This window comes from Mixophyes fleayi, chromosome 10 (assembly GCF_038048845.1).
Source record: "Mixophyes fleayi isolate aMixFle1 chromosome 10, aMixFle1.hap1, whole genome shotgun sequence".
NCBI classification, from domain to species: domain Eukaryota; kingdom Metazoa; phylum Chordata; class Amphibia; order Anura; family Limnodynastidae; genus Mixophyes; species Mixophyes fleayi.
In genome coordinates, this window is record NC_134411.1 from 15,003,687 (window position 1) to 15,016,720 (window position 13,034).

General features: G+C 40.9%; 1 protein-coding gene across 3 annotated transcripts in view; it reads right to left on the reverse strand.

Moving 5' to 3' along the window:
• Nucleotides 1-479: 479 nt before the first annotated feature.
• Nucleotides 480-13,034, reverse strand: part of DAGLA (diacylglycerol lipase alpha) — a 31,773-nt gene continuing 19,218 nt past the window's right edge. For all 3 annotated transcript variants that reach the window (XM_075187953.1, XM_075187952.1, XM_075187954.1), the window contains 2 exons: nucleotides 12,538-12,728; nucleotides 480-6,914 (listed from right to left, as the gene is read on the reverse strand). In XM_075187953.1, the coding sequence (XP_075044054.1) occupies nucleotides 5,993-6,914; nucleotides 12,538-12,728 (1,113 nt within the window). In that variant the 3' untranslated portion in view covers nucleotides 480-5,992. The remainder of the gene's footprint in view (nucleotides 6,915-12,537; nucleotides 12,729-13,034) is intronic.

Consider the following 13,034-nt stretch of genomic DNA (forward strand, 5'->3'; position numbering starts at 1 on the left):
CCCAATTCTAGCTGTCATTTTGTAGAATGCACTAAATACATACCTAGAATCGGACTGACTTTTCAAACTCAACGAAAATTCACAGCTTGATACACTTACCCCCTAGACTCCATATGTGCAGAAACTAGTTCCTTATATTTGTTCTTTATTTGTACCAAGGTAGTTAAGATAGTAGCCTAAGAACTTGACAACCTGTTCATGCAGTACTCTTACTAAATACATTAATTCTGCCTTCTGGTCTTTCCAGTGGTGTATTTATGTTTGGAGTCTGTTATGCGCTCTTCATTTGATCATATTCCAGGGCAGCAAAAATAAACGACAGCTATAAAAGCACAAAAGGGACACTAGCAGAAGGGCTTATACACACCAATACATTAACGCCACCGACAGTGGTGCAGGCATCCATAAACAAGGCGAAAACGCTGTTTCGCAAACCTTAAATCACAGTTGAAACAAAAACTCAAAAGTCAAAGAGCAAGTTTGAATTTTTTTTTTTTTTAATTAATCTTCAGTGCCATTCCAAAATGCAAACTTTTTCTTTAGTGTTACATAGTGAGTCAGGGAATGGGGGATCCCACATCCCATCTCTTGGCAGGCTCACCATGGAAGTTATAAAACAATGGTCCATGTTGCAGGGATCACACGCAGGCATAGTGTTAAAGTGTTGTCATCATAGAATGACCTTGTATTAATAATACGCAGGCAGGAGGTCTGGTAACTAACACTGCAGACAGATGAGGGAGCTGTGAGCGAATACTACCACAAAACCTTCATGATCATTAGTCAGCAGGAATATAGCATTAGTTTAAATCAATAGACCAATCTGTTATTCATTAAAAGTTGATAAAAAATAAATTATCCTGTGCATATTACCATTTCATTGGGTAGTGTAAAACATTATGATAAATACATTACATTGCAAGTCTCTTTTCTCAAACTAACCCACTGTACAACATAAACCATGTAAAGCCAGTGGGTGTAGATCCTGTGACAGGTACAAGACTAGCCAGCTGAGATGTCAGACTGCTACTCTGTGCTCTTCCTTATGATGAAGGTGTGTTACTTATTTCTAGGACACAGTAGTCTCTAAGGACCCATCCCTGTAACTGTGTTCTAGGCAATAAAGCTAAATCTCTACATTAATACAGTGTAGTGTTCTGATGTGAGTGCAAAGAAGTCTGTTCCTATACAATCCTATGTCATTAGTATTTGTGGGAGAAAAGGCCGTCTTGTAAGGAACCGTAGCCACATTTGTAAGATGTGCGATAATAAGTATAACCTATTACCTACACACCGTCAAGGCAGCCAATTTGTGAGCTGAGCCAATACTCATAAGAATGCAGCTCAACCATTCATTAAATAATTGTAAAATCAGTAAAGCCGGGGACACTTAGGGGTAGATTTACTAAGCTGCGGGTTTGAAAAAAAGTGGAGATGTTGCCTATAGCAACCAATCAGATTATAGCTGTCATTTTGTAGAATGTACTAAATAAATGAAAGCTAGAATCTGATTGGTTGCTATAGGCAACATCCCCCCTTTTTCAAACCCGCAGCTTAGTAAATCTAGCCCTTTGTGTCTCACTGATGTCACACTATAGCTTTTAGTGAATAGGGAGGACCATTGGTTAGGCCCACAACATTTTTGGCCCCGCTGTCAGTAAGCGATGGGTCCACTATAACCAGTATCAATAATGTATTTAAATGGCACAAAACTTTGGCACAACTCAACTAAGAGGCGCTTGTAGTTTGAGACGACGCGTTTTGCCATAATTCTTCACTTTCACTGCGCCGTTGTCCTTTACCTGCCTCCCTCACATCTGCATTTAGACTCCATGTGTGGGTAAATTTAGCTCGATGTAATGGAATATATATATACAGGCTGAAAAGACTGGCATTTTACAACCACCCAGGGCACGAAGCAGGCCGTCCCTTTATACAGTCTGTATAGAATACACAAGAACATATGTATATATTTATATATTTATAAGAAATGTTATATCTTTAATACGTTTTCTTTACAATATCAAGTTTTTTTTTTCTTTTTACATAAACTACAAAGGGACGTTGGGTAATGGCACAAGACAAAGCAGTGAATGGGGAGTAGAACATGCACAAATAGCTTGCCTCCTACCAAGAGGCCAATCCCCTTTGTGCCCTGCCAGATGGCATCAGTCTACAGAGGATGACAAGAGAGCAAGGGCTTTGAGGTGGGAGCTGGGCATAGAGGTTCCTGGAAATTAAGGCATTCTTATTTGCACAGAAAGGCAATTCAGCCAACTATTCTGAGATCAAATACCAATAAGGCACTCAGGCGGAGAGGGTATATCCTCCTATTGTAAGAGAAGTCCTGAGTGCCCACTGCCCTGGCAGTGACGTAACAGAGCACCACTGTATAAGGTGCCATTCACAGTACAACTCTAGGGCACCAGCTTTCTTATTAATATTACATATAAATCTATGTTAAAATAACAGATGGCAAAGTGAGCGAGTTTGACATCCAACGGTGCTTTGCTGCACCTGAGCCAGACCGGTTCTCAAGGTTTGTCAAGTCAATATTTCATAGAAAGAGCTTGGCAAAATACAAGGCCGGAGGCTACAAATCCCCAAAAAGGCAAATTCTACCCATAAAAGACACTGCACTCATGGCACAGAGAAACGACTTAAACACATACAATAATCACAGGGGTCATCATTAGTGGTCATCCAGTCGACTGGCAAACATGCATTCTGAAAACACTGCAATGGCTGCCTTGTCTTATTGAGCAAAACCTAAAACACCCCTATGTAATAGCTACCGTGCAGAGAACATGAAATACCTCCAGTGTTAAGATGTCCCTGCCAGCCCCAGGCTGAGGCATGGATAGGGCAACCCATAGGAGGACCACCACAACATGGAAAGATGTAAACAGAAAATGGGCACAAACAGCAAAAAAAAAAAAATGGAGAGGAAAAGGGATTAATAAATATACAATACAAAAGGCTCTGAAACACGACTGTAAAAGCTGTAAAAATGGGAATTGGTCGGGAACGTCAGTGCAACTTGCAGGCCATTTAGGCTTTCCGAGGACGCCTAAGCCCCGATTATTTAGACACATAAAAGGCATCTTTCAAATAACACAATAATAAGCAGACGACGTAACATGCTATGAACATTTCATAAGTGATCAACATGGCTGTTCTCTGTATTTATACAGTGAAGAATTGGTGTAATCTCATACCCATACAAAAAGTTATCAAGAAGACTTTGGATTTCTAACCCATTGTTGCTAGAAGAGTCTCAATTACATTAAAGTGCCAAACACAATTGTTGCCAAGTGCATGAGTTTTGCAGACCATATTTTGGCTAACCACTTGCTGCGGTCTCACTAGCTTACATACCAGAAGAACGGGTTAGCATCGCAGACAGCATTATCCCCTGGCACTGTTCTTACATGTTGTATTAGAGGACTTATGCCTCCCATTCAACATCTCTTGTGACACATGCATTATTTGACATTTATAATTATATATATTATATATTCCATACACTTCTCAACTGCTCATCGTTCTTGGTCAGATCTTTCCATGCGATACCATCTCTGCAGTCCTCCCATAATAAAATGAAACAGTGGCGATCGGGGAAGAGGGTGGGGAAGAATTGGCACTTAATGTATTAAAATGTTAAATAAGGACAATATTGGCCATAGTTTTCAGAAAGTTTCTACGACTGGTAGAATCACTGCACGAAGAGTAGGACTAAATATATGCAGACTCTCAGATCCTTCAGATAATAGTCTGAAGGTCTGAGCTACCATAGACTGCACTAAATCAAATATTCTGTTAACCAGTTAGCTGTTGGTTTTTATCCTCTAAGCTGCACTAATTACTAGAGATGCTCACTGACCCTCGTGAACTGGTTTTGATTTTGGATCTGGATTAGCTTCGTGTTTTGGTTTTGGCAAAACCGCCTTCGTGTGTTTTGGCTTTGTATTTTTTAGAAAAAAAATCCTAAAATATGCTAAAATCACATAATTTCGCTCTTTTTTTGTTCCTACATTATTATTAACCTCAATAACACTAATTTCAAGTCATTTGTAGTCCATTTTGACCACCTCACAGGTCACTATTATTTTCATACACTTTTCGGACAAATACTGCAGCGACCTGGATGGAGCTAAGCGACAGAGCAATGACTCAAACACACGGCAGTTCCTAGCACATCTAGGACACATTGGCACACAGCAGTGGCAGAAAAGAAAAATGGTGTAAGATGGAATTGTCCTTGGGACTGCCCTCCCACCCACCGTTATGTTGGATCTTAAAAAAGATTCCAAAACTCGTGAGATCCGAGATCAGAAAACGTAACAATGACGTTTTGCCTCGTTTTCAAATCCGAGGGTGCGCGCCAGTACTGAGCCGGCAAAATTCGGGTATGTTCAGTTCTCAGGGAACCGAGCCTGAGCATCTCTACTAATTACAGTGTCTGATTGGTTTCCAGAGGTCACAAAACATTTTTGTTGTGCACCAGTTTGCCGAACCGTCCCCAAATTCAACATCCTGGTAACATACAGTGAAATGACATACCTAGATTATATCAGGATATTGCAACCTAAAAATTGCTTGGTGATATCATCGCTTTAGCATTCATTAGGCAAAAGTATGTGTTATACAGAACAACCACCTACTATAGAAAATAAGGATATTGGAAGTTAGTCCTTTGTATGTTTATAGGACCACAGAATGCCTCATTGACTTACAATAATCTCATAATTTACACTACATTAAAGGGAACTATATTTAAAGTGTACCAGATGCCTACAAAAATGATGGAAATAACCATTTTACGGGTTCAACCTACATTTATCATTCATTGGGAACCTTTGACATCAAAAAGGCTAGAGGCACAGCTTCCTTCATATGTTCCAGTGATGTCACTAGTTCCTAGTGAATTGATAGGCTGCATCCTCTGTGATGTCACTGGATTCTAGTGAATTGATAGGCTGTCTTCCTCTACTGTTAGTAATCGAAGTGTGCACTGGAGAGAACTGCCTCTACTGAAACTGGGAAGTATACTGTCTGTCAATAAAGTAACCCTAAGTGCTAGAGGCTAAACTAAAATAGGAGACAATTAAAGTTTTGGATGTAATTCAGCCGATACAAGTATCAGGGCAAAGCAGCTCCCATGTGCCTTGGTTTTCTTTAAAACGTGTAATTTACAGTTGGGCCTTTCACACACAACCCTAACTGAAGAACAAGACGTCGCCAATAGCAGACAGCCCAGTAATATTTCCTGTAGTGCTTGCTATAGTCAACATGATGGGGCAATGCCCATACAGCTTAATACAGACTGATAACCAATGTGCCACCGTTCTCCTTGTAATCAGCAGAATTGCCATTCCCCATCTCTCACGTGTATATGATATATATATATATATATATATATATAAAACCTGGTCAGGAAACATAACATGGCACACAAAATAGGTAAGCAATGAATGGGGCAAAGGGTATAAGGGTGTCACTGTTTGCCCAACAGTGGGTAAAACCTTGCAGTGTGACTATATGCCTCTATTGGGCAAAGTGTAGTAGTATGGCCTTATTTGAATCCTCATGGGCATACAGTGATATAGCGACCCTGAAAGCCAAATCAGTTCCCTCATTAACCGCAACATTTAAAAACAGACCAATGACACAGGTTGTCACGTAGCCTTGGCTAATAAAGGATGAGCCATGCAAGACTGCCATGAGCTGGCATCTTCTTAGTGCAATGCATCACTTCCCTTGGTTTGTGATCTTCACAAAAAGTTCTAGAATCCCTTTTAGCTGCTGCATGGTCTGCAACACAACGGTGCCACGGGCATAAAACTTAATGGCAGGAGGGCAGCGTTCTCTGCCAACTCAATCACCACTGGTAACTAAGCTCTGGCATATCTCCTCGTAACCCTGCAGGATTCTACTCCTAAAGCTGCATTCCTACTACGTATCCTCTAGCCAATGTCTTGTGTGCGTTCTGCTAGAGAGCAGAGATGAGCAGTTCTTCCTTTTTGCCATAAGTGGGCCCTGAGGGCGTGGCAGTCCGAGTGGGGTCAGGCGTCAGGCACTCCTGGCTGCTCATTCCTGTGGGCGTCAGGTCCATGAGCTCACCCGAGGAGCTGAGAGGGAAAGAGGCAGACACAGATATGCCAGATGAAGGATCCGCCGAGCCAGCAAAGAGACGGGGAGGCTTCGGCACCAGATTCGGCTCAAACTGAGCCCTCAGCAGAATCTCTTGATCGCTAACAGACTTGGGCATTTCACGGTCTGTTCCTTCTGATACCATTATATGGTAGAGGTCCTGCAGAGACCCACTTTTACTGTCTAGATTGAACAAACTGTCTATAAACTCTGCAAACTCTAACACTTGGGGGCTTGGTACGTCTGTGAGGCGCCCATTTTGTAGAGCCAGCTCCTCCTGGGTTGGGGACTGCATCCGGATGGTCTCTGCCCCTGCTACCCCTTCCTCCTCCCAAGGTGGCAAGTCTCCAGGTGACGAGCGCCCACTGTTCTGAACAATCTCAGTGTGCTGACTTTCCTGAGAGTGCTTGGAAAGAGCGTCTGCTCCTAGAAGCTCCGTGCGGGAGCTTAGGGATGGATTCTCCTCTGGAATGGTGGGGTCAATGAAGAAGCAGTGCGTCTCGTCGCGCTCTAGAACAGCTCGCAGGCTGGGAGATCCACGGATGCTTCGGAACCCAGAGGAACGCCTGGAATCAAAGCTGTATACTGATTCGTTGTCCGAGAGGCTCTCCATTGTAGCCAATGGAGCCCTGCGGTCCTGCAAAGATACTGCCAAACAATCCTTGGTGCTCATCAACAGAAGCTCGACAGGATCCTTAAACACCGGAGAAAGAAGCCGGGAGTCGTAAAATCCCTCAAAGCTGATCTCAGACTGTTTACTCCTGCGGGAGGTTTTGGAAATATAAAAATAGATGTTATAGATTTCACAGAGAGACTGTGTAGTATAAAAGGAAGCAAAATAAATAAATAAAAGGGAGTTGTTATTGAGAAAATAATAAACACCAAAAGGGTCTACGGCTAATGCTTACACAGAGCAGGCCAAGTTTTAAAAGGACATATGGAAATATAGACTTTGTTCCATGACTATGTGTTGATTGTAAGGAGACTGCAGAAATAATTCACGCTTTTCATAAAAAAAAAAAAGCAAACATAGGGTTCCTTCTATACAAATAAAAAATATAATAGGTATTATATTTACATAGAACATATCTGTAAAACAGTTCACCAGTAAGTTCTTTAACTGAGCAAATTATTACTCCCATTTCTGCCAAAATAGAGAAACCTTTAAAACTTGACCTGTCGATGTTACTTCATATAATAGAATGCTGTCAGCAAAAATCTGTACGGCTGGTGTCACACCTGCATTCTGGGAAGCCCACTTTTACCAGCTGTGGTCTCCAGATGCTAGGCCAGTGATGGCTAACCTGTGACACTCCAGGTGCTGTGAAACTACAAGCCCCAGCATGCTTTGCCAGTAGATAACTGGCTGATAGCTGGCAAAGCATGTTGGGGCTTGAAGTTTCGCAACACCTGGAGTGTCACAGGTTAGCCATCACTGTGCTAGGCTGTATTTAAAGCGATTTGTGCATTACCTGGCAAAGGTATTGAGAGTTCCCAATGACAAGTGCAGGCCTGGCCAACCTGTGGCTCGCCAGGTGTTGTGACACTACATGTCCCAGCATGCCCTACCAGCTATAGGCTGACTTTCACCTGGCAATGCATGCTGGGGCTTGTAGTTTCACAACACCTGGAGAGCCACAGGTTGACTGGACTAGTGTGTATTTTCCAAACCTCATTTGAATGCCAGGTTTCATTGGCTGGAAAAATTATGTCTTCAAAACCATAACTGTGAGAACAACCAATCAAAACTGCTCTTCCTGAGAACGTGTGGGCAGTGATAATGACCCAGAGTATACCAAGCACCTGGAGGTCCTAACATACAAAACGGCAACATGATTTACTACAAATATTTATTATGTACCAACCAGAAACTAGAACACTATTTTACCAGCCATTGATGCTTATTTGTAACAATACATGGCTGTAGCATGGTAGTACAAATATGGGCCGTGTGGAAGATGAATGTAGGAATACTAGAAATTAGTGGAAGCGTTTAAATGGGATTGAAAGCTCTGGGTAAATCTCCAAAAAAAATTACAGTATTTGGCTGGGAAATTGGTCAGCAGAGGGGATTAGCTGCCCAAATACAAGAATCTAACAATAATATGCGAGATGGGAGACAATAATGTTATCCTCATATCTTAACCTGGGACTCCACCAGGAACACCGTGCTGCTGCAAAGCCTCCTGGTAAATGGGTCATTCCACATCAGATCACCCCCCAAAAAATAAATGTCCACCACCCATCTCAGATTTTAACCAAAATGTTTTAGTAGAGATGATGTCCAAAAAAACTATTTCTGTCAAATATCTCAAACTGTCTGACCATTAGTTTCCAAAATATTTTTTTTGCAATGTATTAACCTATTTACTAATCGCAGCTTATTTTTTCCAGCTTATTTGAAGTATCTCGGGTGTTTATTGTGGAATCCCCACGAAATTTGGACCGTGGTAACTATTCCTCCCGAATCCAAACCAAATTACTGTATCTGCCTTACGTTTTAAGTTACAGCAAAAATGCAAGCTTTTGGAACAGAATTAAAAAAACAATAGGTTAAAATCAACATTAGCTATACCAATTTTTTTAGGTGCTTAACAAAGGTCTGTTTCATAATAGAGGAAAAAAAATAATGAAGTTGATGCTTGATTATTGGTGCACCGTATACATACTTTACACAAGAAACCATGACATTTAAAAACTTAAACATAACTGAAGTGGAGCCAACAATCACATTATTTTTCCCTTGTTTGGAACCTGTTGTAACGGTCTGTAATTTTCCTTAAAGTGTCAGCAGAAAGTGTATACTGCCTTCCAGTACTTCCTTGGATAGTAGGCTCTTCCGTTACACAGAGGACGTGAATAAAAGGAACAAAACATTTATCTCTTGACGGCCAGGACAACAGATTAGTCGATTGGTTTTGTTTCATGAAGTGTATCAGCACAGCTTGTTCCTCCTCGTTACATTGAATAATATACCCAATGTACCAGATGTTATCATACACTGCCGCTATGTATATTCCAGGTTGCAGATCACTTGCGTCTACATTTTTTATGACTGTGGTCGTAGTGACAATAACTCTGGTTCCTGCTGTCTTCATGTCGCCTGATGCCAATCGATATATGTGTAGCTCATCATTACTAATAGGCCAAAATCTGAGATGAGCTGTGTGTGTTCCTACCAGTCTTTGCTGTTTCTAGATGGCTATACAGCTTGGTTTAGCAGTCTTGTATTTTACTTTGTGACCCATAGAAAAACTTTATGCCATGTACATTTTCATTTGCCCAGTTATACAGGTCCAAAAGGTGTCAAGATGTGATGGGTTTCCACTGCTTGCAGACTGGTGCGTGTGGCTAGACCTTTAACTGTCCCTCCAATGCCGTCACATGGACTCTTACCATGAGATGTGTTTGTTTCTGTAAAAGTTCCAGGAGGAAAAAGAATTCACAAACTCTTTCCAGGGTACATCCAAGAATGTTCATCATCTTTGTAAAACGGAGGTACCTGATGAACGATTTATACAATCAGGGTTTTCCCTCTATATTTTTTAGATTCTGCCAGAATGCCATGGGTTGCTTTAAGTTTTCTTGATTGTTTCACTGTGTACTCTGTGACATTAAATTCTTCTGCAGTCTGCTTAATTGTCCAGCTGTTTGGTGCTAGTTAACAACTACTTCTTGTAGGAAAAGACAATATTTGAGTAAGCTTGTCTAGAATGGCTGTACTTGCCTGCTCTTTCTTTTAGCGTATGTCTCCCGGTGTCTTCTCTTTACCCCATGCGATTTCACTGGTGAACAACCAAGCATTCATTCAGCTCATCTATTTCTGCAGGTTCAGTTAAACTCTTTGCTGGGGATTCGCCTTCTTCAGTTACCAGATCTATGTCTGTCTGTTCTTTACAGTGTGACAGTTAAATTCTGCATTTTGGGCAAAGTTTCTGTCCTGGCTTTAGAACAGCATGAAGTTGAAACTCACCATGTTCCTTGGCCCACTTCAGTGACACAACTCTTAAGCTTTTTCTGGCTCCTTTTTGATGAGACAAGAAAGGATTACAGGATGTTTTCTGAAATTCTTCATGGTTTAGTATCTGTACCTTTTCCTGATGGTATCAGACTGAGGTTCCAGAATTACTGGTAGCATTTGAAACTTCAGTCCACAGAATCAGAAGTTCTTTTTCTTCATCTGTAAAGTGGTCCCAGCTATGTAATCCAGTGGTTATTGAGTAGATAGTAATATGGTAGTCAGTATTTAATAGACTACTAAATGTGCACTTTGGGGGAGCAGCTGCCATGATTGACCATCTTTCTGTCTGTCTCTCTTTCTCTGGAAAGTTTCATTTTTGAAAGGGAATCCCCTTCCCATCAGTTTCTGCATAGGAGGGTTATTCAATTGCCTCCGTTTTGTTCACTTTTAGGGTATAGTTTTTAAGCTAGAAAGGTTTCTTGTGAAAATGATGTATGCGGTACAACAGTAATCAAAGGTCAACATCATTATTTTTCTTTCTCCACTATGAAACAGAATACCATGTTGATTTTTTTGTGTGTCTGTAATGTATACCTTTGTTAAGCACCTATTGGGATAGCTAGTGTTGATTTAACCTAGCGTTTTTAATTCTGTTTGCATTTTTTGCTGCAACTCAAAACGTAAGGCAGATACAGCAATTTGGTTTGGAATTTTGGATTCAGGAGGAAAAAAAGGGGTCCAAATTTCGTGGTGATACTTCAAATAAACTGGAATAAATAAGCGGGATCAGCAAACAGTTTAATATATTCAAAAATCAATATTTCTGAAACTATGATCAAACAGTCGAGATATTTCGCAGCAATTGTTTTTTAGACATCCTCTCAACTAAAAAAAAAATTGTTAAAATCTGAGATGGGTGATTGACACACGTGGTTGAACAGACGTGGAATGAACAGAATGGCAAAAACCACTGCAATTAGGTGAAGGGTTTACTCCCAAATTAACGTGTATTCTAAGTTTGTAGGGCAAAATAGGCAGCACTGTTGCTATATACATTAACTCTTTAAAGTAAAGGAATTTACCATTACTAATGAACCCCACATCTATGGCATTTTCACTGTTTAGAGTGAATACCTACATGAAAAAAATGTATATAGATATTCAGTAAAGCCACTGTATAACGTTATTTATATAAATGGCTGTGTATAACTGAGCTGAAAACAATACATTAAATAATTTATGTTTGTATATTTTACTAAATATATCCACCATGCTCTCCTTCATGCCTCCGCAGCAGGCTGCAATGTTAGGAGGGATGTAGACAGTGAATCACCGACATGTTTGCAGCCACTGTCTGCATAAACAAACTGTGTGGACTGATAGATTAACACACTGTAACAGGTCCTGTGATATCACAGCAGCTTAACAGACTGCAATCTGTGTTTTCTGACCTGAACCTTGGACACTCCCTAAGGATGTGGGAGGGATTTCAGTGTCCTGCAATGGAATGGATAAGGAATACATTTGAACAAAGCTTTAGTGTAATATAGTGGGTAAACTCTTATCAATGTATTCTACACCATTGTCACCTATATAGTGTACAGGATAAAAGTCTGCCCTGGAGAAATTGCATACAATTGCTCGGAAATTAGAAACCTTCATCTCAATTTACACAGAACCTTCTACTTTCTGTTGCCAGTTCGATATCTATCACTTCACATACAGCAATTACATTGCAACACACTTTAAAAACAAATTAATATATAAATGGACACATACAATGCAGCCTCATATTCCCAGGAAGAGCAGTTCCACAGATTTTTAAAAAAGGACTGTCAGCAGTAAGATACACACAGGATGAGCAATTGCCGTAGACAAATAAGGGACTAAAGTAAACCAGGAGGGATGGGATTGTGATGCCACATGTGGTTTGACGAAGAACACAAAGGCTTTGGAAAATAATGGTGTGTGGTATATACAACAAATTGTAAATATAATAAAAAGGTTGAAAAAACTCACAGATGAGATTACTAATCACGACACAAACAGGCCATGGTAATGCAAGAAAAAGTGACAGAACAGTGTCCATTACACAGGCGAACAAAGAAATCAGACCACACAGGACCCTGAATAATGAGGACAAGAGACATGCGTAAGGAGGAGGGGGAAGGAGAGGAGACGAGAGGTACAAGTAGGGGAGGCGGGAAGGGAGTGGAAAATGGGTGCAGGGAAGATATAGTTAAAATAAGAACATGTTCCCCCTCAAGTGCATTAATGTACAGTAATGAATACAAAGCAATAGAAGCCCAGATGCTACAGCACAGCAGACACAGGATACATCATTTACTGGCATAGTCCTGCTGTATGCAGGACATGATAAGGGTCAGCAGATATCCTATTTGTGATACATTTCTGACTCTTACTTGGTGCTACTGTTCCTCCTGTTGGCATTTGTCCCAGGCATGATGGCAGGAATCACCTCCAAAAGAGGGGGAGAGAGATGGGGTGGCTGATGGAAGATCAGTTCTGGGTTCAGATCAACCTCTGTTGGACTCACCATCACCTTGGCAGCTGAGAGAAGGGCCGTCTTACCCTTGTTGTAATTCTCCAAGACCTGATCAGGAAAGTTTGGTCATTAGTAGAATATGTTGTAGTTGTGTTACAGACCCAAGAATTCAAACACTTGGAAAACAAATAATGGGCAGCAAAACCACAAAAATTAAAAGTAAATTTCAATCCCAAATTGCTCAATTTATAAGCAACAACAGGTGCTTGAAAGAGGGGACATACTGTCCCTTACAAACTGAACAAACAACTTTGTGTATTAGTTTGTGAGGCATACAATACACCACCTGGTAAGCTGGTTTGGGTACGCTCACTGTTCAGGGTTAGGGCCATCCGAATAGCAGAAGCACCCAGA